The sequence below is a fragment of the Lagopus leucura genome, unplaced genomic scaffold (assembly GCF_019238085.1).
Source record: "Lagopus leucura isolate 7727_CA_CO unplaced genomic scaffold, USGS_WTPT01 Super-Scaffold_100159, whole genome shotgun sequence".
NCBI lineage: Eukaryota > Metazoa > Chordata > Aves > Galliformes > Phasianidae > Lagopus > Lagopus leucura.
In genome coordinates, this window is record NW_024962335.1 from 12,128,566 (window position 1) to 12,152,343 (window position 23,778).

The following is a 23,778-nucleotide window of genomic DNA, read 5'->3' on the forward strand; positions in this document are numbered from 1 at the left end:
CGTCCTCAAATGTGGAGGCCCTGCAATATAAATAAGGTAGAATTCAAGCATTAACAAATGGAATGTTTGAAAAGTAACATTACAATAAGCCTGTTAAGTCGGCATGCCACTTAAGGTACACTGTGACATGCTGTTTGTAGTAAAAATTATGCAGTTTTATCAAGAGCTCACATTTCTTGTAACCTTTGTTCTAGTGATTACATATAAATTACTCATTCCATGGGAGCACTTACCTGAACCGTATCCAGGTATTTGTCCTTTGCTCTGTAAATCTGAAAGACCCACATTCAAAGGATTGGGTACCATGCTGTCTATATGTGGCTTAGGCCCAACAGGGTGGGATGGTGAATGCTTCATGCCAGGCTGCCTCTGCTGCTGCTGCTGGAGGGCACTCACCATACGAGCAATCTGCAAAAATATACAAAAACAGGGATGGTACTGAAGAAACAATCTGAAAAAGATTCAAAGGCCTGTGATCTCTCACATGTACAGTGTTAGTACACTTCATGCTTTCACATAACTGACAGAAACAGTGCCCCACCTGTTGCTCCTGCTGCTGTCGCACAGCTTGAGATAACTTCCTCTGGCTCTGTAACAGCTGCTGCTGCTGCTGCTGCTGAAGGAGGAGCTGACACGCCTGCGAGACAAGTGGGGGTGGGAAGGGTGAAAATTCAAAGCACTTGAAGGGAAATCTAACTGCCAGGAGCTGACCACCAGCCAACACTTAACTCAGAACTCAGGCAGAGGCAAATCATTCCTCATCCCTCACAATGAAATAAAATTAACAACAAAAGCTTTACAAAAATATTATCTCTTTTAACTGTTTCTAACTTTACATCATGCAAGAGCATCGGCAGTACTCCCTTTATTGCTGCCACTGAGACTACAAGTTTGAAGAAAATTTCATAAAAAAAAATCAGCCAACTGCTTTCAATATACAAAGACATGGCTGAGAATCATTACCAACCCATGACAACGTACCCAATAATAACAGGGCTGCTCAGATTATCTGCTGGCCTCTAAGAGGGCTGTATTTTCACAAACAACGAGCAGGAAATACTTGTACAAAAAAATCACAGCATCAGTAGAACAAAACAGAATCAGAACCGATGTAAAAAGAAAACTCAGCAGACAATTTGCAAACAGTCTGTTTCACAAGATAATTAGCTACTTACCAATTGAAACTGGGGAATCTGTGGAAGCTGGCTCAGCATGGCAATCTGTTGCGGAGAAAGCTGGGGCCCCACATTGAAAAGACCTGGATTCAAGCCACTGTTGGGGAACTGTTTGAGCATGGAGGCCGAAACCTGCATGGAAACCAATTAGATATCCTCAAGAAATACACTGCTACAGGATAAGACAATGAAATGGAAGTATCTGTATAGAAGAACAGATAGGACACCAATTTTAAATGGTGTTTGGGGAAAGACATTACAGATTTCTTAACACATGACATTTAAACATGCACAGTCTATGGCTTGAGCAGAGTGAATCTCACTCAATTGACAATATACAATATTACATGTGCAGATGCAGACACACACACACACACACACACACACAAAGGTTCCTCCCCCAACCAATTAGTTACTAGAGACTACAGTAGAGTAAAATCCTGATACGTACGCAGCTAACCAGTAATCACAGTACTGCATCATCACATTAAAAACGTACTGCTTGACAAGGAAAAAGAAAGGCATTCAGGCAGTCACTGTAGCAAAGAAACAGTGCCTCACAGAAAGAGTTAATTTCTGTGTATGCTGAATAAGCTATAGTAAAAGACAGGAGTTGGTGGAGAAGAATCCCCCTATTTCTTCCTGCATATTTGAGTTACACAGGTACTCAAGATAATCTCCAAAAGTATTCACCGAGTGCAAAGAAAAGCTAAACTTGTGCGGTTTGAGAGCCTCAAGTCTTCAATAAGAGTTCTGCAATGTAACTGAAACACAAAGCTTGAGACAAACCTGCTTGAAAAAAATTAAGCAGTTTGTCACACTTCAGAGAACTTCTTATTCTTTCTCTTGAGTTTGATTTTTAAATACTTCCCAAAACTCTATGTAAGACACAGGATTTCTGAATTCACCCTGAGTTTTAAAATACTGGTAGAGAGCGCTTACAACCCACTGCCTTGAAATGACAGAAGGCTAATTCTTCTGCAGAATTTCATCCCTCAATGAATATAAAATTCACAGTTGAAAGTGGTTAAAACTTTTATCTACGTTTTCTGTTTCTTAACATCAAGACTATGACAATCTCAATGATGTGCACTGAAGGCTGTAGCTCCTTCCTTTGCTTTCTTTTTTCTTTTCTTTACAAGTAACCAGTTACTTTAAATTCCTTACCTGGGGAGAAAGGAATTGGGGAGGCACTTGCGCCCGGATATTGGGGGAAGGATTTAGTGGCTGCACTGGTGTGTGCATGCCCCTCGATTGTGCTGTGCTGTTTCCAAACAAACCATGATTGCCACCCTATAAAATTAAAGCAGTAGTGAGAAGAATTCTTCAGAATAATGGGTATCTATGCTACTAGCTATTTATAAATAATGAGGCAAGTACTGACTTCAACAGAGTATTGTTTGAACTACTGAAATGTCTGCCCTAAATCAGTAGTGCTGCACCTGCATGAAGACCGCCGTACTACATTTTCAAGATGCAGGCTCTTTCTCTTCTACATTGAAGAGTCATGTTCATGTATTTCAAAGCACATGACTAAGTCTGTGTTTTGTATTTCGCATGTAACATGTTAGGAAACAGAAACTAAGTACAAGGAACAAGCTCAAAAAACATTCCACTAGCTTAAAAGTATAGGAAGACTGTCAGTGAGAATTTTTGGCCACTGTTTCAGAAAAGTGAGGTATTTTATCACACTAGGCTGTCATCACTCAAGTCTGTTACTTTCGCTGAGGGCTTTCCACTAACAAATCAAAACTCAGCATTGTCATGAAAAATTTCCCTGTGATGTGAAATATTCAGCATTCTGGATTGAGATTTTTTTTGTTTTCCTATTTTTCCCTCTTATTAAAGAATATGGTGAAGAGTAGGTAAACTCTCAAATAAGAAAAAAAACCTCTCCTAGTGATTTTTTTCCTTAAGTTTCGTCTTTTTAAAGGAACTTCTGTAGCAGTAAATCCTACTGTACAGAAAGACCAAGAGAATTTGTGATTATGTTCCATTATTTCAGACTCCGAGCACTTTTTCTAACATCTTTCAACAAAAAGCCACAGGAGATGTTATGGACAGTCTCCTACATGTGCAGCTGTGCATGTTGCTTCTAAAAACAGAAGCCAACACACTTCTCTCCTGTACTCTAAAAGTCCTTACATGCCATGATCCTGTCCTTTCTTCTCCAAGACCTTCAGCAACTCCCCTTCTCCACTGTATACAAGAATCCCTTGATCCATACCTGCTTCTGTCATACACTATGGCTTCTAAACAGCACTTTTTTAATCCTCAGTTCTGTTCTCTCTCCATACCAACATCACTGTATCTAACGTAAGTTCATCTTTCTTCAAATCTGAAGTCTTGGAGGTCTTCTCCAAAACCTTTCCTTCCCCTGTATGCCAGAATTTCATAAGTTTTGCCCCCCTTCAGCTGGAATGCTGTGCATTCTCCACTATCCTTTCACTAAAACACAAGTCTCTCATTCTAATTCTGTACTGGAACACTGTGGATCGCCCCATCCACCTGCACTGCATCTTCTCAATACATCTCCTCTTTTAGAAGCAGCTCACCATGTCATACTGAGCATGCAGCAGGAGGATAGACAAAAGAGAAGATAAATCCCAAGAGACAGAGAAGCCTGTATTCTGGAAAAATCTCACTGGGATCAACTGCGTATCGAATGTTTTGAGAAGCTTGGAGCTGCTTCTTCACTTTCAGCTTTCTCTAAAGCTCAGTGGAGTTCCAGACACTGAATTTGAGAACATGTCTACAAATTCTGGATTTAATCTGATGTTCAACACTGCATCACACAGAAACAGAGAGACAACACACAGAAACACCATCATGTCAGGCACATGACTATATAAGCTAGTCCAGTTGTAATACTCAGTTCTATTCTTTAATTTCCTAGCATTCCTGCAATGTTTTCTCCTTGTACAATGCAAAACACAGTATCAAGGAATTGTCCCAACTATAATCAACCACTCCATTTCTTCCCTGCCATTTCTCCACGCACAGAACAAAACCACTGCTACTTCAACCATTTTTAAACGCTGCTAAAATCAGTCCTTTCTATGCTCTGCAGGGAAGGGAGGAAGGAACAGGCACTATGCAAAAGGACTGCAACATTTTATAAGAAAATTTCTACACATGAGGTTATTGGGCAGTCTGGAAAAATTCAGTGTGGGAGGCTGGTGGGGCAAATCAACAGCCTCTAAATAGATTTTAAAACATCAACACATGGTTCTTCACTAACTAACTTCACGACTTCTGAAAAATAAATCTGTCTGCTGCTGCACTGTGATTCAGTAAGTAAGAGGCCAACAAAACCAGAAAGAATACATTTTGATGACAGGAACCAAAGTGGGTGGTTTGATATAACTTAAATTTGTTATTTATTTGGTAGGAAAACAAGTGCAAGCAACCGACTAACCAGGATTAAGCCCAGGTTGCAGCCATATTAACAACGCATCTTATAAGGTGGCCTGCTTACTTGTCTAGCAGCGTAGTTTTGGGGACTGAGCCCTGAGCCGATTGCTCCAAGGCCGACGTTGGATAGTGTGGAACCAGAGGGAGACAGCTTGTAGCTGGGAGAAGGGGAGAAGGGAGAGCAGGGAGCCTCATCCCCAAGGCACCCATCTTGATTGGAGAAAGGCAAAGTCAGCTGAAGCCAACAGCAGGAGTTGGTTAGTGAAGCAACAGAATGCAAGAGGAGAAAAAGAGGGACGGTGAGTGACTAGGAAGAAGCAAAGTTAATTTGTAATAGCAATTACATGGACAAAAGTTCAGACTCAAACGACCACTTAACAATCACAATTCTGGTCCAAGGAGATGATCAATAAATCCCTAGAAGTTTTCTTCTAAGAAAAACATTTTGAGATGTCTGTTGCACTAATAAAGTTCATTTCTGACAGTGGCTGCTACCACTACGGAAACAAACACATCTTCAGTTAACTCCCAATATCAGCATATACCTATGAACATAAACTGTTTGGAAAGCCTAAGGTTTGCTAGTGGTATTTATTACATGGGCCACCAGAGGGAGTTGACAAAACTGCTTTTGGCCTGTTATACCAAAATGGAGGAGTTTTAAAAAAAAAAAACAGCTCAGACATTAACACACCTACAGAATTTTTACATATTGTTTCCCACTTTACATATTATAAAATATATTTTAAAAAACACAACAACAAACATTCTGAATCTATTGGACAATCTCCATAATGTGAAACAATTAGTATTTGGTAACAACAGTGAAAGCTTCTACTTAAAACGGGCAAGAATATGAAAGAAACGCTAACGTAACATACAACAGATGTCACAGAGAAACAGATGTCATACAGAAGCTCACAGCACACAGACATACAGAAAAAAGGCTTGCAGAATTTAGAAGGGGTGTTTCCAATGCATCACAGATATCAAAGCAGAAAAAAACGTGGAAGACTGTGATTACTTATGTTTACTTAGATCTAAAACCAATTTTTTTACAGTAGATGACTGTAGTCAGTAACCAAAAGAATCACTGTGATGAAACCTGTAATGAATTTCATTACTACCAGTAATTTACCCTTCCAAGAAAAACAAAAGAATTCCTTCCTGATCATTTAAAAAAAAAAAAAAAGGCTATTCTAAAATAAAAAGCATTTTTCTACCTAGATAATTTAGCTTGTTTGTACATACCTGACTCCTCTGTTTTATAAACACATCCATTCTACAAACATAACTCCCTCACACCTTTTATTGTTGAGTTCATCCATGGTGACCGGATCTTTAGCGCTTCCAGAGGAATAGGATTAAAACTATTACCTCAAATACTGATTTTAATTTATCTAAAGATATTTCTCTCACCTTCTCAAAATAAGGCCCACTATCTGTGGTTCCCATGTCTTTGGAATTAGGTGGACGGAACCCAGATCGATCCTTTCTCATTATGTCATTAAAATCCCCGAGATTCATGGCTCGTTTATCTACCTCAAACTTCTTATCTGGGAGACCACCTGCAGAAAAGAACAAAGAAAGCATAATTAGTGCCAATCATATCCAATGCCTTGCATAACATCAGGTTCACAGCCAAAGAAAAAGTCTGTAAGATCAGATTTGTCTTATTTACATCTTGTACTAAATTAGAAGATAAATCTGATTTATACAGCAAACAGTTCTCACCAAAGGATGCTGAAAAAATAAAGGAGGAAGTTTCATTTTAAGACTGAACAAACCAATCCAGGGAAGTATGAATAATTTGGTCAAAATTCTCCTGCAGTAATGTGAACTTAATCCTTGAACAACAACAATCTACTGGTCTACCATAACTTCCCTGCACCAAGTAATCAATCTCTCTCAGCCTGCAGCAATTATACAACCTGAAAGAGACGCTTTTCAAACAACTTCAAGTCTCCTGACATTGTTTACTGAGTAATGCAGTGAAGCATGAGAATGAGATTTTAATAACAGATGAGGAAACTACCACTCGCAGTGGACAAGACATCTTTCTTTACAAGCATATGATCAGCCAAGTCCTGACCAAAGGAAGTTGCTGCCTTACATGCAACGCAGTCAAAGAACAATTCTTTCTGTCATACTTGGCACTTGGATCAGATGAGCAGTGTTATGCTGAAGTAAATGGAAAACATATTAATTTCAAAGTATAAGCAAAGTGGTAGAACCAAGCTTTATTTGTATTTTCGGTTTTAAATAATTGTGTTTAGTAGAACAGATGGCCTTTACAAGAATAGTTCAAAAAGCCTGTCACCATATTTAGCCAAAACTTCTGACTTTAATAAAGGAACTTGGTGATGGATACGTTATCCTACCACTGACAAACGCTGAAGTCTTTATTATACACAACAGACAACTAATGATTGTAAAATCCTGGAAATACTTACCTTCTCAAAAAAGATTCTCAAAGGCAGTATCTCTTGTTAATGTCCTATTGCATACTGTTAATATTTATAGGTCTCCTACTGCCAAGGACCTATGAAATCAACCACTAATTACATGGGTTTTTGTTTTCAGTACAGCCTTGAGAGTTGATCCAGCTTCATCTTCTCAGATGACTTCAACATCATTTATCACAAGAACAGTGACCTATCACCTCTGCAATTAGCAAGAACACTTAGGCACAAGCAAATATCATCTACATAAAGAACTGTCGAACAGGTTAAATGTTTTATCATCTTTGTAAAAGAAGACACTTCAGCAGATTTTTTTCTCTTCACTGCTAACAGCGCTAAGAGACACTGTGAGAACCAGGAGATGAAACAAGAGCTTGAAAGATCAATTTCCATGCCTGATGAAGAAAAGAAGGTATTAAGAATACCTTTCTCACCACATGCACTCAGCATAAAGGAAAAAAAAATCCGTAAGTATATACATACAAGAATCAATATGGTAAAAAAAAAAAAAAACCAACAAAAAAACAACCAGTGTGGCAAAAGTTATACTGAAAAAAAAACGTTTGCAATATGTTTTCTAATTGACCACAAAAACTAAAACATCAGAAAGATACTGGTTTTATATTTTTGCCATTAAGTCACAATATCCATGACTACTCAGCAACCATATTGAATTGTTACACTCTGGTTACAGCTTTGTTACGTATCTACAGTTGTATACAGTATGAACTGAATTTGAATCAAGAGTAATGGAAATGAATTTCCCAGTTTTTATAGATGAGTTGAGAATTCCATGATCTACAGAGGTTGCTTCTAATATACTAAAGAAAGAAGACAGAAGCGGCTGTCAAACAGAATGAGACGTTAAAATACTAAGTGGTCCTGACAAGCTACGTACTGTAGTATCAAATTTCACATCTCAGGACTTTTGTCAGTAGATAAAAGCTGCATCCTATTTCCTATTTCCAAAGTTCAACAAGCTGCCTGTTGAAGAGATCTGATAACAAACAAACAGGCAAGTAAATCTGCCTCAGGCATTCTACTGATCCATTTCTTTTCTCTCTTGGACAGTACAGTACCTTGCAACCAAAGCAACATATTTTTCAAACAAGACTGAGACCCACATAGTAAGAATTACTATGGCAATTACTATGACAACTGGACCTATTTTAAGAGGCGTGATGATCAGAGCCAAGTTACTCTGTGCATACAAAAGCCTACGTTTTCTTTGATACACGTGGTCTCCAAGCACAGATTTAATGGAGTTCAATGCATATTTATCCACAAACTGGGAAAATACTAAGCTGGAGCTATCTGGCTACTAAAGCTTGGCATGTTGTAAACATGACCAAAATCCAGTTGAAGAACAAGACTACCTGATAACAAAGTCCAGCCTTTGAGGTTTAGATAGTAATTACAGGCTGAACAAACAGCTTATACTGTTCACAAGCAACATAAGCAAAAAAGATCAGAACTTCCAAGCAGAGAATAAAGTAACACAAAAGCTGTAGAAAAGTCTCAGTTACATTCTTATTCTTTGAAATAGAATACAAACTATAACAAACACATGTATCTAGGATCAAAGATGTTGCCATTAATGGACAAGTTAAAGAACAGATGTGCAACACATCAAGATAATGCAACCTTTCTGCAGCATTCTCACAGAATATTCTGAGTGTCTAATGCTCTTCCTCACAAGGTCTGATAGCTTTAAGATCCTCGAGAGCAGAAAGTTTCAAGGATCCAAATTAATTTGGAGACAAGGAATAAAAAGAACTATAATCAGCGTAAATCAGGCTACTTAGAGAAATGTGACACAAGCAGAGTCTGAATGCAGAGGCCAAAGAGGATAGAAAAAAAGTTCGGCTATTTTCCCCATAACTATGAATTACTATAAAAAGATAAGGAGTCCTTAATTGCTAACAGGAAGAAAGAATTTGTGGAAAAAGGAACTTTCATCTTCTATAATGTGTGATGCAGCAGAAAAACCATCTCTTTTAAGAAAGCAGTATTTTTTAAGCCAAGAGATACTGAAAATCTTCAGATTGCATTAAAATACTAAAACTGGAGCTGATACCAAACGTACGCCTTGATTATTGCAAATCTACAACTTCACTACCAATGAAGATTAAAGCATGATCCAAACGATCAATCTTTTTTGGTTGAGAAAAATCCCAATTCCATTACAAGATGCGATGCCTACAGCTGTGGCCAATGCTGTTGACAGCTCTGGTGCAAAGAGGGTCAGCATCAGACCAGATGCCTTCCCACTGCCACTTATACAAAAATTATCCACATATACAAAAATTAAACTACTTCATGCATTTGACTTTAACTGGACGAGGTCTGTCTTTGCAAGCAAGGACACAAGGCAACCTTCCTGCTTCTGTAGATTCCGTAGACTGAACACAGGAAGGAGACCTTCTTCCTGTTTCTAAGTACCTAAGACTGTGCTGTTTATGTTTTTATCTTTACTGAGTCTCCAAAGGACTCAATAAAAAAGAAAAAAAGAAGCTCTAAAATTGGATCATTTCTTTTAATATATGCTTTAAGGATCTTGCAGGGAAACAGCTCAAATGGCAGAAGAGTTCAGAAACGTGTGGTATTTCTACCACAATACAATGTCAGTGACTATTCAGAAACAATCTGAAAAAAAAACAAAATGTAAAACCAAACTTGATTTCGAGAACAAAAAAATTCTGACAGTTTACTTTGCAGGCAGTCTGCCAAAGAAAAAAGTCGTGGCAAATTCCAAGGTGATTAAATAGGATTAGGTAATACAGTTAATCCAAGTGGTCAAATTCAACTTCTCATTTAGGTTCATGCTTTCCCCTTGCTCCACTCCACTTAAGCAGTGCAGGATTTGCGGTGAGGTTATCTATAGGGAAAAATCTGGTTCTACTGAGCAAATAATTCATAATAACCTGAGGCAAGCAACTGAAGAAATCACCACAGATAGTCTTAACTTGCATCACCTCCAGGGACCTAAGCTAATTGGAATGTCCTACTGTCAAGAGCAACAGGAAAGAAAGACCCTCACTTTCTTGACATTGACGATGAACATGAACTGCATAAATCAATACAGTCTCTTAGGATGCCCCTTCCCCAGGTTACAGTTGTGTTCTGTACAGGTATACATCCCAACGTTGCATTCTAGCACTGGCTGTGTAAGTATTCAAAGCTTGCAGCGAAGATATCAGATGGCATCTATCACCACGTCCCTCTCTCACGAGGAGTGCTAAAAAGTAAGGATCAAACCTTTCCAAAGGAAAGCATATCATCTACATGAAAATACTACATGTGGTCTCATATTTCAATTAAATTAAATTATACATACCTACAGACAAGTCCATCTTATTGCCTGGAATGTCCTCAGTTTGACTCTGGAAGAAAAAAGAAAGTCAGTTCTGACTTCTTTGAAATGCTGAGGGATGTTTCTGAAAGGAGTCCTTGATGGTTAAAGGTGTAATGAAGGAAAAACATGTTTGTGCCAACTGCAGTTCCATTCTAAACTATAATTTAGCACACAAAAACTCCTGATTTCAGTTTGGGCACACCTCATCCCAACCCCTCAGCTCTGTATGCGGCGAGTTTACAGAAATGAAACCAGACACACAACACAAGCAACAGACAGAGAAAGATGGATAGACAGCTGCTCTGTGAAATGAACCTCTGTCCTCATGTTCCAGTGGTCAAGAGAAGAAACACTGAAAATAGCGGCCAAAATGATAGCTCATCCTCATGACCCGTCCAGTCATCAAATCTTGAAATGCGCTGCCAAGTTACTCTTCAGTTGGCAGTGTGGGACAGTGTGTTCCCATAGCTTTCAGAAGCATCTACGCTCTAGCAGACTCAGTTTGAGCCTTGCAGCCAAAAGTTTGTACAAACTAATCCTCGCCCTGTTAGTGACACTTTGTGCAGCCCTGGCTTCTCACATAGTCTCTACATTATGATCTTTTGCTAGCAAGTATTATTACTCCTGCATCAGAGTATTACAGTTGGTGCAATGTTCGGTAAAATATTTGACACAGGGACCACATCAGAAGTTCCTCAGCATTTCTGTGTGTTGGCATTTTTATAATATACTACTTTGTAGATTGGTCTTTTCTCTCCATGACATCCCTCTATTTATTCACCTTTCTAATTCATCCTTAAATACCATTTAATATTGAGCTCCTTCTGTCCTAAAAAAAGACCCTGCTGCACATTACTTAGTAAAAATAATTAAGACACAGCGTTGTAACTCTGCTTCTCTGGGAAATGACTGAGCTTCAGAAACCTGAAGAGTCCTGGAAAATCATAGACGTCTGATGATATAACCATGAGCTGAGGCCTCTATCTGGAGTGTTCTAAACAGCACTTTATGAAAAGCCACCAGTTACAACTGTCATAAAGTAGCTTTAAAGTGTGTAAGTTTGTGGGTGCTTTTTTTATCTTTTTATTTTTAAGGAACCATTCTTACTAGCAAGAAGTTCTGGATACCCAGCTACTACTGATATTAGAGCAACATGCCTACAAAGCAAATGCAGGGTAAAAAGTAACACACTTGAAAGTGAGCCATCATCTCACTGATTTAAAACTTACAGCTTTTTTTACAAATTGTGTATTAAATTCATAAAAAATTCACTTACTAGCAAGCCCATATTTGAAAACTGTTTGGATATAGGGTTCATCCATGAATCACTATTTCCTCCTTTTAATGAGCACTAAAAAGAGAAAAAAAAAACAGACATTTTTAAACATCTTTTCCATTTCTTAAATTCTGTTTTATCCCTGCGATGGGAAGTGTTGAAAGAAAATCCTAATATCTGAGAAATTTATCTCTGTAACAAACAGCTTTACATTTTTTGCGCAGCTGGAAATGTTTACAAAATACTTTTTTTTTCCTTATAGAATTGCACACTTCCAGGTATACTGAAGCAGATGAATACTTGCTGTTTAATACATTCTTTAGTCCATCACAAAGATCTTTCCTTGGCTTTCTTCCCATCACTATGGGCTCTCTTTCATGGGCACTGTGCTGACCTGCCTTTCAATCTGGCCTTACTGCAACATGCAGATAATCAAAGTCAAAACCGAAACAGTCAGAAATCAAATTGATTTTAAAAAACAAACAAAAACCAAAAAACCTGCACAGTTCCTTTGGAGGTTAAAAAAAAAAAAAAAAAAACAACCTTTAAATGAGAAAAAAAAATCATGAGAACAGTTATTCCAAAATAGGAATTGTAAAACCCCAAACCATCCCACAAGAGTATTTCCTTGTCCTTGGAAATTGATGCCCTTGGAAATTTGCTCTCACCTTTTAAGCCTGCCCTGAATATCTGATTAGAAGCAGAGAAAGCTCAGTCCTTCTAATATTAATACAACATCAAATGTTACTGTTATAGAGAACTTTAACATGTATACAAGCCTTAGAAAGCAATTCATTTAGGACTGTAGCCAAGATCCTAGTCAAGGCTGAAATTTAACAATAACAAACACAAGTCAGACCCAAATCCAAGTAGAAACTGGAGCCGTGTAGAAACTGGAGGGCACTGCCAAAGGGCCTGTGGATTCTGAACTCCAGCAGGCTATGCAAGCAGAACAGCAGCAGTTTAACAGATGCACCAAGAACAGATGAGCAACAGTCCTGAGATACTAACCGCTCAGTTTCACTTAGCAATGGCTCTGCAGCCTTCATAGCAAGAGAATATGACACTTTTTGGCAGACCTATTAGTCACAACAGGTGTAACACATTAGAACAAATCCAAAAACCTCATATTTTTTATGCTGCTCTACCAGGCACCTTTCTAGCTGAATTCTGTATAATACCTCTTAAAAGAATAATTAGTAGAAATGCTCTAACACATTAGTCACACTGCTTTCAAACAACACTGTAGTTATGAATCATTCGAGTGTTTTACCTTTATCTGTGTTTTCTTTCCTCCTTGCCCCCAGCTTGTTGAGTTGTGGGAGGAACTGCTTCCCTGAGAGCCTGCTGTGTTCCAGACTCCTCCCTCCTCCTCCTCTTCCCAGCTGGAATGACGCGTGCCTGTTACTGGCCCATCACTCTCTCCCCAGCCATCTTGCATAGATTTAGAACCTTGAGAAGAAGAAAGAGAAGCTCAAAAATAAGCCCACAATACCATGCAGCAGGTGACTAGATGCTGCATTAGCTGAAATTGTCAGAACTGCAAAAAGTGAAATACAGAAGTGTATTCACTCCAACAGCAGTAAAAACTTGTGTATGAACTCCACAATCCAAGAGATCTGGTGGCATGTTAGTATGTCTTATTTTGCAAGAATTCTCAAGCAACATTAAATCTTTAGAAGAAATAATGATCAACACAAACTTCTCTCTTGCAACTACTGCTGCATTTGGATTCTTTAAAAGACAACCGATCACTTCCTTATGTAAATGAAAGACTCCAAAGACACTTAAGAAAAAAAATCCAAAGGGTGCTGAGGACTCTGGCTCCTGATTTGTGAATAATTTCCTGCCTTCCTTCAAAACTGTACCACATATCCACCACGCCGAATCCTTTCACAGAACACAGAAATGAAGAACTTAAAAGAGCAACAACAAAGCAGAATCTGAAGGAAAGGACCTGACATTGTGCTCTGACATAAGCAACACCAAAACAAGTTTAATCCCTCAAAAATCTCTTTCATTTCCAGCCTTAACAGTAGCACTAAAAAGCCTCATTAGCAGTACTGTTTAAACAGAGATATCATTACCAGAAAGTTGGGTTCCATCATACAAACTCATGCTAAGGGCTTCTTGTCCCTGTTGCCTCCTTTTGTTGTTACTCTCTAATAACAGCCGCCACGAAACTTAGAATTTTAAGTCTTCTAACAAGCCAATAAGAGCCCAAATCTTTTCTTGTCCACTGTCCAACCACTTTCCTTCCTGCTGCAACTTCTTCATCTGTGCATTTCTTCTCCAAGCACTCATCTCCTTTAGAAAGGAACTCTACCATCACCACCTTTCTCTTCACTAATCCTTCAATTGTCTGGGTTTTGAGAGTGGAAATGAGGAATAAGAACTTAGCAGGAAATCTCAATATAAATAGCAGTCAGGAAATGTATTTAATCTGTCAAGGGGAAATCTGCCTGTATCAGTCTGAAGATAAGTACAGCAGCTTTTCATGGCAACTTAGGAGCTACCTTAAATCTCACCACAGATAACAACTGAACTACTTCACAGGAAACTCAACCTTTCGACACACTTTTGTGCACCAAAACTCAGACCTGCTTAGGCACCACATTGGCCCAAGCATAAAAATCTGCCTCTTGATCCTTTAATCATGCTACTTACACAGAAAAAGCTACAGGCTTTAACTTACTTCCAGCCAGTGTTTAAATATAGTCCTATGATCCTGGTTTTAACTACATGACCAGAGAGAATTTTCTGCATTGACAGCTCTCAGGTCTGAGACACTTGAACATGAATCAGAACAGAAAGAAGCCTTCCTTGTCAGCAGAGCTCCTGCTTTATTTTTTTCACGTGCTGAGTGAGAAGGCACAATGACATACAGTAAGGAAATGAAGCTCTGAAGGTACCAACAAAATTATGTTGTCACAAAAAAACCAAACAACTCCTGTCAGAGAACTCCTATGCAGTGCTGATGAAACTTTGTAATTTTAATTTTTTTTTTAACAAGCAGGCAATGAACTAGGCTTAAGTTTCTGCACGTGCAACTTAAGGTCAGATGGAGCCTATAGCACAGTACAATTGAAATGCTACATGCAGTTACACAAAGGTAGGTAAATGCAAAACCTCCAATCCTTAGCTAGCCAGATAAAGAATTCAAAATCCAAATAAGTTTTCTCAAAATCCACATGCCTCTATTCATCAAATGCAAAATGGAGCTCACACCAATCATGCTCACACAAATAACCAAAAGTACTCGGTTGCTGGACAACTGGATGTAACGACACCACAGGGCAAAAAAAACCATCAATCCCATTTTATGTTTGGAGTATTTCAGGTCCTACCAAAACCCTTCTTTCCATGGAAAGCCATCACAGCATATGTGATATAATGGAGCAAATCAACATTTCAGAGACTTTAAACCACATGACTTCTCATCACCGTTTAGTTTTTATATAAACCTGTCATGATTGAAAAAACACATCAAACAAAAACACAATCCATAAGACAGTATCATATGGACACTCACATGACTTCAGTTAAGATGAAACCTTCACACCAACTGCACAGACTCCTACCACTGGAGTTAACAGTACTGTGAATAAGGACTGCTATTAGCCAGCACTGTAGAATAATGGGATATAATGCCAATGGCTTTCACAAGCACTAACGGCACAATTTCTGTCTTGACCTTATCTATGCAAAGTTAAGAACAGAATATTCTCTGAATGTACAACTGAGCACTCTCCCAAGTGGTAACTTTTACTCTGCCTCACGTTTCTGTACTTCAAGCAGCTTTCCTACACTAAGCTCTACGCTGTTTGGTTGCATGATTCTCTCCTGTCCTACCTCTTCTTCATAATACATACAGGAAACCTATTTTCACAACCTTTTCTGCTCATTTAGTTCTTTTGGGGTTGGTTGGGTTTTTTTTGGTCACACCTCACCTCCCACTTCCTTCTTTGGCTCTCAACTGTAATTTTCTTGTCCAGCTGATGCTAGTCTTTATTTCCTCTCTTTACTTTCAACCATAAATTACACCTTTGCAGGCTTTTTGCCCCAATTTCCTTTTCCAGCTTACCCAAGATACGAAATATCTCCCCTTAGTACACTGAATAATATGGTTTTCTCCTTTGTTCTGTCTGGGTGCCAATTAGAAAGGACTTGGTAGAGCATTCACAGTACACAGGAGAATGAAGATCCCAGTTCTTAATGCTGGTGACATACTTTAACAGCCAACACAGGGAAAACCCCCTGTATTTTGCTCTTCCTGAGGCGGAAACAGCTTATACACAAAGCACATAAACATATGCTGTAGCTTTTTGGTTATGTCACCATATGCAGACCAGCTAAGACAAGCAAGTGACTATTTGTAGTCTTGGAAGACTATTTTAATTATTTAAAAATCCACAGATTTTTTAATGGATTCTTAATACCTCAGAGGCTCTTATTTTGGCTACACTTAGGTGCCTTTTCACAAAGGAAGGAAGATGATCCATCTACAAAAATTCTAGCATCCTGAAAAGAGCCAAGTTTGTCTGACAGGTACAAGAAGTACCACGGCCACCCAATAAAGGTTTCAATAGATGTTACTGGAATTTTCCAGTTTTGTTTCATAAATGGCCTAATTGTTTGAGTGTGGGTAAGAGCAAATGACAGAACAGCAAACAATCCTTACACAGCATTTCACCCCAGACAATCACATGCTGTAAGAGTAACTTGTAACTGCAAAATCTTACCACTTAAACACTGAAGTTCAGAAACAGTGAGTATTATCAGTATTTCCTAATGGAACCTTAATAACCAAAAGTCACAGTCTTTGGCTATAACACTGCTATGCTGTATCAGAGGGAGATTGCTTTGTTTGCCCCATTTTCCTTAAGAGCAGCGAAACAGAAGTTCTACCAACAGTTGACATCAGGAATAACTTCCATACAAATCTAACTTGACACAGTAGGATTTTAACTTCAAAGTAATTTTTTTTTAAAAAAGGATCTCATTCATGGAGAAGCATAGCTGCAGGCAGGTAATATCTAGAAATATTCAGCCATTTAGGTTAGGCCACAAGGGGAAGGTCGATTTATGAGTCTTTCACATTCATGCAACAAGAAAGTCCATTCAAAGGCACTTCACACACCTCTACTGTGAAACGTTTCTATAAACTGCACATTCCTTTTCCTAATGTGATCAGAAAAGGTAATTTACCATGTAACAAGTTTGTACAGTGTGCAGACAGAAAAGATGACATGAGAAAAAGAACTGCTTCCTCACTCAGATGCTCTAGTGCTTCAACACTTGCACAAATCAAAGCTGTCCGTTTAAGCGCTTAGGTGAAGAACGCCTCCGTTACCTTAAAGGTAAGTAGCCAGTCATCGGTAAGCACTTAATCACTCATCCACCAATATCTTACATTACATTCAGCATTGCTTCTAGGCCTCAGATAACAATTCCTCCATGGGTGACCTATATCAAAAAGCCAAACGCTAGAAGTCTCCAGGACCACTGCAAATAAACTAGGATCTGTCCTATACTCACTAGATTTCATGGCATTCGGGGCGTTGGAAGGTGCATTCCCCCAGCCTGTTGTCGATGCTCCTGTATCATCTACTTCACCCCACCCGGGACTGGTTTCATTTGGCTCACCCCAGGCGGACGTACCATTATCTGGAGCAGGCGGAGTGCTTTTGCTCCAGACTGCACAAAGGAGAAAGAGTTTTCATTACAGACCGTTTAGACAACGAACTATTTACTGCAGTGCACCATGTCATCATTCTACTGCATTACGTCTGCTGAAGACTCTGAGGTCTCAATAGTGTGGGTGAAACAGAATCAAAAACTGTTCGTATCAACTGTTCATGGTGGGCTCTGAGCTTCAGGTATGAAAAGAAAGAATATAAGGATGAATAATATTCTTCTCTCAGGTTAAATACGAACCTAACCCTACTTTGTCTTCTGGTGAACTTCTTTTACTGAAAGCACCAGACCATTTGGGGTTTTCATATACTGAAGAACAACTAAGAACATAACAGTACACCTCACTCATTTCCAGGCTATGCAGGGTTGATTTCTTGGTTTTGTTTTTTTTTTTTTTGTAATTATTATTTCAAAGAAGAAAATACGTCGCTAAATATTCTTCATCATACAGTAGAACCAAATTGAGCTAAGAAACTAAACCAGATGCTCATTCAGTGTCAACTGCTATTAACCATGTTTCAAAGCAAACAGTTTTTGACTCAAAACAAATACAGAATTTTTCCCTGTTTCTCTAGTAATTAAATAAAAGTTCTGTAAGAATTCAACCCTTCCCAGATAGAATACTTGCCAGCTAACACTTTTTTTTTTTTTTTACTGGCAAGCTGACCGGTCTTCAGATCAAAGTTATTAAGGCACAATAAGCAAAGGACTATTTGATTCAAATTAATGACACTTGAATTCAGCACCCAACATTCAAGTAAGAAATGGCTTTTCATTATGAAATAATGCTATTAGCTATAGGCTACAAGTGTACCTCTTATGCAGAAGGGTTACGATCATAGAAATTTGCTGAAGAAAGGAAGGAGTACCTGATGCTTGTGATTTGCTAGTCATTGGAGTAGGCAGGCTCTGTTCCCGTGGGGCCTGTCCTCCTTGTGAGTTCTTGTCCCACAGGTTCACATTCTTGTAGTTATAACTGCTAGGATCTCCCCACGCTGAAGTGCCATCATCAATATCCATTTTCCGACTGATTGACTGTGGAGAAGGTTCTTCCCAGCCACTAGGCTCCTCGTCTTTGGGGGCAGCTGGTTGTGGTCCGCTGTTCCAGTTTGGGTTCGGAGGTCGCCCATTACTTGGAGTTTGTGGCGGTGGACCCCAGGAACCAGAAGTCTCCTGCTGCTGCTGCTGTTGTTGCTGCTGCTGCTTGTTCCAGGAGTTGGGCTGTCGACCCGTCTCGTTCCACGTTGAATTTCTTTTACAATCGTCCCAACCACCCTTCGAAGCAGAGCCTGTATTTGCACCATTACCCCAAGTTCCAATCTCATTTTGCCCACCTTCACCCCAACCAGATGCTGGCTTATTTCCCGCACTTTCCCAGTTGCTGTTTTTCGCTTGGTCAACTTCCTCTCCCCAACCGTTCTTTCCAGAAGACCATCCTTGATTAGGCTGCCGTCCACCCCACCCCTGATCCTTACTAGAGCTGTCATTCCAAGAAGATGATGATTTCTCTTCTTGTCTTCCCCCTCCCCAATTAGATGAATTGGGGTTCTTATAGTCATTCCATCCTCCAGTATTTTTGGGGTCCTTCCACTCTGTTGGGGTTGAGAGCTCACCCCATCCAGACTTGATTTGATTGCTTTGGCTGGGTACATCGCCCCAGCCCCCTGAGTTCTTTGTCTGTGTGGCAGAGCTCTCCCACCCCTCAGTTCCTTTGTCAGACTTCCCCTCAGGCCGTGGCATCTCTTCAATATCCCATACGGTATCTTGCTTAATTTGTGTTTGGCCCCAGCCAGTGTTTGAAAGCACTCGGGGGTCCAAATCAGTCCTGCTCAGCAAAGTCTGCAAGACTGCCTGGCAATCAGGATGTGTAGGCCTATATGATCGGCGTCCAGAATTGTGACTGTCACTACTTCCTGCTTTGTGGTTGCTTCCAGTGCTTTGACCTCCAACCTCACTTCCTGCAGAGCTGGAAGATCTTCCCCAACAGGGAGCCTGGGAATTGCCTTGGTTTTCAGGAAGAGGGTGGCCTTTTTGATTGTCCCATGCTCCAGTGCTAGAATTTGGTTGGTTTGGACCACTCCATTCTCCAATCTTCAGTTCATCAGACCCAGACAGCTGTTTCCATTCTCCCTGAGAGACCCCAGATGTTAATTTGTTCCCTTCACCCCATTTGCTTTCATTTGCATGCTGAGGGCCAAAGTTCCAAGACCCACCACCCGTAGACCGGTTATTGTTATCCCAAGAATCGCTTCTTGACCCATTAGATTTTTGAACAGAAGCTCCTTTCCAGGAGTCCTCCCTATCCTTTCCATTGTTCCCATGGTTTCCAGAATTGCTCTGTCCAGAGACTGTGTCAGTTCCAGAAGACCCCCTAGCTGTACCCCAAGACCCAACACTCCCAGTCTTTCTTTCTCCAGTGCTTTGTGAAGGGGCGTCAGTGCTCCTGGAAGGGTTCCCCAAGCCCATTTCAAAGGGCATTCCCTTATTCTCCATAGGGTTTGGTGAACTTAAGTTCAAGGAGTTAGTGTTTCCGTTTTTTGGTCCATCAGTGTTATGAATTTGAGCCTGTTCTCTGCCAGAGACAAAGTTAACACCCGCATTTTCCATCTTTGACTGCTGTTCCCTAGAGGTCTGACCTACTGTGCTAATCTGTGCATTGGAGCTACCACTATCAGATTCCGAAGTCCCTTTCCTAGAATTGCCCTCTTGGACCAGTGCTGGCCAAGCAGACGGGTTGCTATTTGGGTTAAAGTTGCTGAAGCCAGAACCAGAACCAATTCTATCTTGTCCAGTCAAGTTCCTCCAATTACTTAGTCCATTGTTACTCTCGGCAGCAGGGTTGGAAGATTGAACAGATTTAGCCTTGGGATCAGATTTCCAGGCCCCAAGATTACATTCATTTCCAGCGCTTCCAGACTGGCACTGGCTTCCTTTTCCTTTGTTACTAGTGGTGCTTCCTGGCAGAGTGTTCTTCTCCAAGCCAGGGTTCGAGGCACTGTTGTTATCGGTGGTGTTTTCGGAAGAAGACTCAGCATCTTTGCTGGCGATACAAGGCCACTCTTCCATGTCAGACCCGTCTACAATCACCTTGTCCCAGATGTGAGTTGGGTTGGCGTTGGTGCCGCTGTTGGAGGAGGCTCCAGGACCCCAAGTGGAATTTGCATAATTTGAAGCAGCAGCACCTCCAATTGTTGAATCTAAAAAGAAAAAAAAAGCATAAAAAAGACCCCAAAAGGCCATTAATATTCAATGCTCTCTACAAACACTGAACATCACATTTTTGACACCACTGACTATTGATTCGATTAATACATTGATCCTATTCTCATGCACATGTCACAGAGTTGCTTAGGAAGAACAAGAAGCTAGAAAAAACCATTAAAAATACAGATTAAAAATGCATTTCAAGAAATTCCCCAGAAGCAGTTTGCGGGCATCTGAATTATGGTTAAGTCTCTCTGTGTCTTACAGACCAGCTGATTCAAGTTCAACAAAACAACTGCAACTCACTAAATGAACCTGTATGGTCACTACAGGCACTAGTTGTAAACTTCTCAAAAACAGATGAAATCATACTACGTGCAGAACAAGAATATATATGTGCACACACTTTTATGCATGCATGTTTGCATAGTCAAGTAGGAGACTACATGATGGAGTTCAAGAAGCATATGGTCTGATGTTTTGGTGATCCTGTGTGGAGCCAGGAGTTGGATTCAGAGGTCCTTATGGGTCACTTCCAACTAAGGATACTCTATGATTCTGTGACCGATTCAACAAAGCAACCAGTATTTCTGACAGACAGAAAGGTAAAAGATGAAAAACATAAAAGGAATATAAAGCTGAAGCCTTTAGCTTCAAATACATCTTTTTTTTAAGTTGATTTTGCTAGCAGAACTTTCTTTACACCCTTACAAAACAAAGAGTTTTCTTTCCCAAAGCTATGCTGAAAAGAGTAAACCAAGAGTCAAACCTACACAAATCATAATTTCTCTGTAGTAGCATGCAAGCTGTATTGAGCATGTAATTATTCCACATTTCTATCACTCTACATAAATCACATTTTGTGGTTTTGTGAGAAACTGAATCAATCTCTCCACCACTAGACAAAAGCTAACAAGATATCAAACATTTCCTCCTCTCTTTTAACTGATCTACTCCAAATTTGCCAAGTCTCACCTCTCATTTGTGACAGTTCCAACAGCCCTTTAATTAAGTCAACTGTATTCACAAACTCAACAGCACACTGTCCATTTCTTGATATGTTAGCTTTTGCTAACACTGCATTGTATAGGGCAACCTCCAAGTCCAATAACTCTTAAGAGTCAGTGAAAGAAAATGACAGGAGAAATAACTAGGAAAAGGACCACAATGTCAAGGTATTTGTATACAGCTTTAAAGCACATAAATTAATAGCGCCACAATGAAGCCTCTGTCAATGCTAACAGCATAATGTTTGCATATGTACAAATAGTTCTCATCAATTTAAGAAGTCAGGCAAGTTGACTTTCCCTTTCACCCAAAGTTACCTTTGCTCATCTATATAATTTCATTTCATTTCATTTCTACTTCTATGTGCTTCTCTATATAGCGCCATTTACTTTTCTACACATCCGTAATACAGAAGAACTTGAAACTGCCCACAAATTCTCTGTAATGAAGACTGAACACTCCCCGTTCTACAAACTCATGCTGAACACTAATAAAGTTATAATGACTTATAAAAACAGTTGATTTTTTAAAGTACATGTGTTATGTACTCAAGAGTGAAGACCAACATTTCTGATTACTATTAGTAATAACGGAAGCTTTCAAATTTGATGAAGTCTGTCTTCATCCATTAACCCTAGGCCACCAAAATCCAACAAATCACGCAGTTCCCATGCTCACCCTGTTCCTTCTGTTATTTTAATGTCAATTGCAAACTTAAGAAGAGCAAGGAAGTGCAATTCCATCCTTTTAGTACAGTGAGTAACCTCACCCTTCCCTCCTCACTCTTTTTTTTTTTTCAATTAAAAACGTTTACTTTTAATGATGAAAATAAGGAACTGAAATAAGTGAAAGTACTGAAATGGAGTCCAGAAACAAAGATTCAGTTTTGGTGTGAGAGACCATCTGGTGATTCCTGGAGGATACTATGACGACTGAAAGATGTTCACCAATAGAATTTAAGCTTTGTTTTCAAAAAATGTCTCGCACGTTCTGAAGATGACTCGTAGTAGAAAAATGATATACAATCCTCTACATGACAGCATTGCTACAAGACAGTAGTAAGCTTGGCAAACAGAAGTCATCTTTCAGGGGATTAGGGTTTTGTCATCTTACACTGCATTCCAATTCTGGCAGTAAAACATACATGTGAACAAGGATTAGGTCTTGACCTTCTATATTAATAATTGCTCTTGCTGTAGTTGTTCAGTTCTGTTTGTTTTCCCTTGTTTCGTATAGAAGCTGCACTGCTACAGGACAGCAAAATAATAATTTTTTTAAAATGGATCAGTTACTGGCAATCGAAGACTTCACCAACACCACCTATTGCCATTTGGTGAATTTAACAAGGAGAAGAATTACCTAAATTATTTTCCCCTTTGGGAATCTGCCTTCTTGCCTGCATTTGTGTGTGTGTGTGATGAGTTCATCATAATACATGGCTGCTTGACAAAGTTAGGTCCAAATCTGACACTCAATTTTGAAACAGCCAGGATCCCAGAAGGAACTGGTGACAGGAGAGGCACGGCAATATCATGCTTCCATAAGCAATTTCCTGAAGCCTTTTAAGTGTGGCACTAACCTTCCTCTTAGACAGCTGCTCATTTCCAGTCCTCTGCCACACCTACTCCCATGTGCTATCATCCGTGTTGCTACTGACAGTCAGTGAGTTCAACTGGGAAATTATCCAGGCTGAAATGAGCTTTATACACCAACTTGGGTTAATTTTAATCCAAGTCAGCTCCTCGGCCCAGATACTGTGTTATGGTGCAGAAGTGTATTCGAATAGGGTGAGGCAAGTCTGAAGGGCACAGATCTTCCTTGGCAACACTCCAGACTTGCATAAGAGTGTGGCCATAAATGTTGCCACAATCAATAAAATACAACCATATAACATAATCTCAGTAATTGAGTTAAAGCTGAAATATGAGAATTCATAAAACTTGAGGTCAGTCCCAAAACCAAATAATAGCTGTTGAACACATAATAATTACACAGAACTTAAGAAGTGTATAAAACACTTCAAATTGGTTTGAATGAAGCTCAATGAAAATTTTAAAAAACTGCTGTTGGAAGAAATGAGAAATCTTGTGTATTTTTAGAATGTTTCTCTACCATAATGTCTCCTCTGTCAGCCTATCACTGTGAAGATATGCTAACGCTGACATAACGCTTGGATTTTATACCTCA

At 39.5% G+C, this 23,778-nt stretch overlaps 1 protein-coding gene across 14 annotated transcripts in view; it reads right to left on the reverse strand.

Moving 5' to 3' along the window:
• The window catches only part of TNRC6B (trinucleotide repeat containing adaptor 6B), a 127,690-nt gene that overhangs the window by 12,336 nt on the left and 91,576 nt on the right, over positions 1-23,778 (reverse strand). For 9 of the 14 annotated variants that reach the window (XM_042889454.1, XM_042889456.1, XM_042889451.1 and 6 more), the window contains 10 exons: positions 18,249-20,576; positions 17,221-17,379; positions 12,956-13,134; positions 11,683-11,757; positions 10,389-10,434; positions 6,009-6,157; positions 2,343-2,468; positions 1,176-1,307; positions 542-637; positions 234-408 (listed from right to left, as the gene is read on the reverse strand). In XM_042889454.1, coding sequence (XP_042745388.1) covers positions 234-408; positions 542-637; positions 1,176-1,307; positions 2,343-2,468; positions 6,009-6,157; positions 10,389-10,434; positions 11,683-11,757; positions 12,956-13,134; positions 17,221-17,379; positions 18,249-20,576 — 3,465 coding nt within the window. Of the gene's footprint in view, positions 1-233; positions 409-541; positions 638-1,175; positions 1,308-2,342; positions 2,469-4,653; positions 4,825-6,008; positions 6,158-10,388; positions 10,435-11,682; positions 11,758-12,955; positions 13,135-17,220; positions 17,380-18,248; positions 20,577-23,778 lie in introns of all 14 variants that reach the window. The other 5 variants (XM_042889464.1, XM_042889463.1, XM_042889465.1 and 2 more) reach the window with 4 other exon arrangements.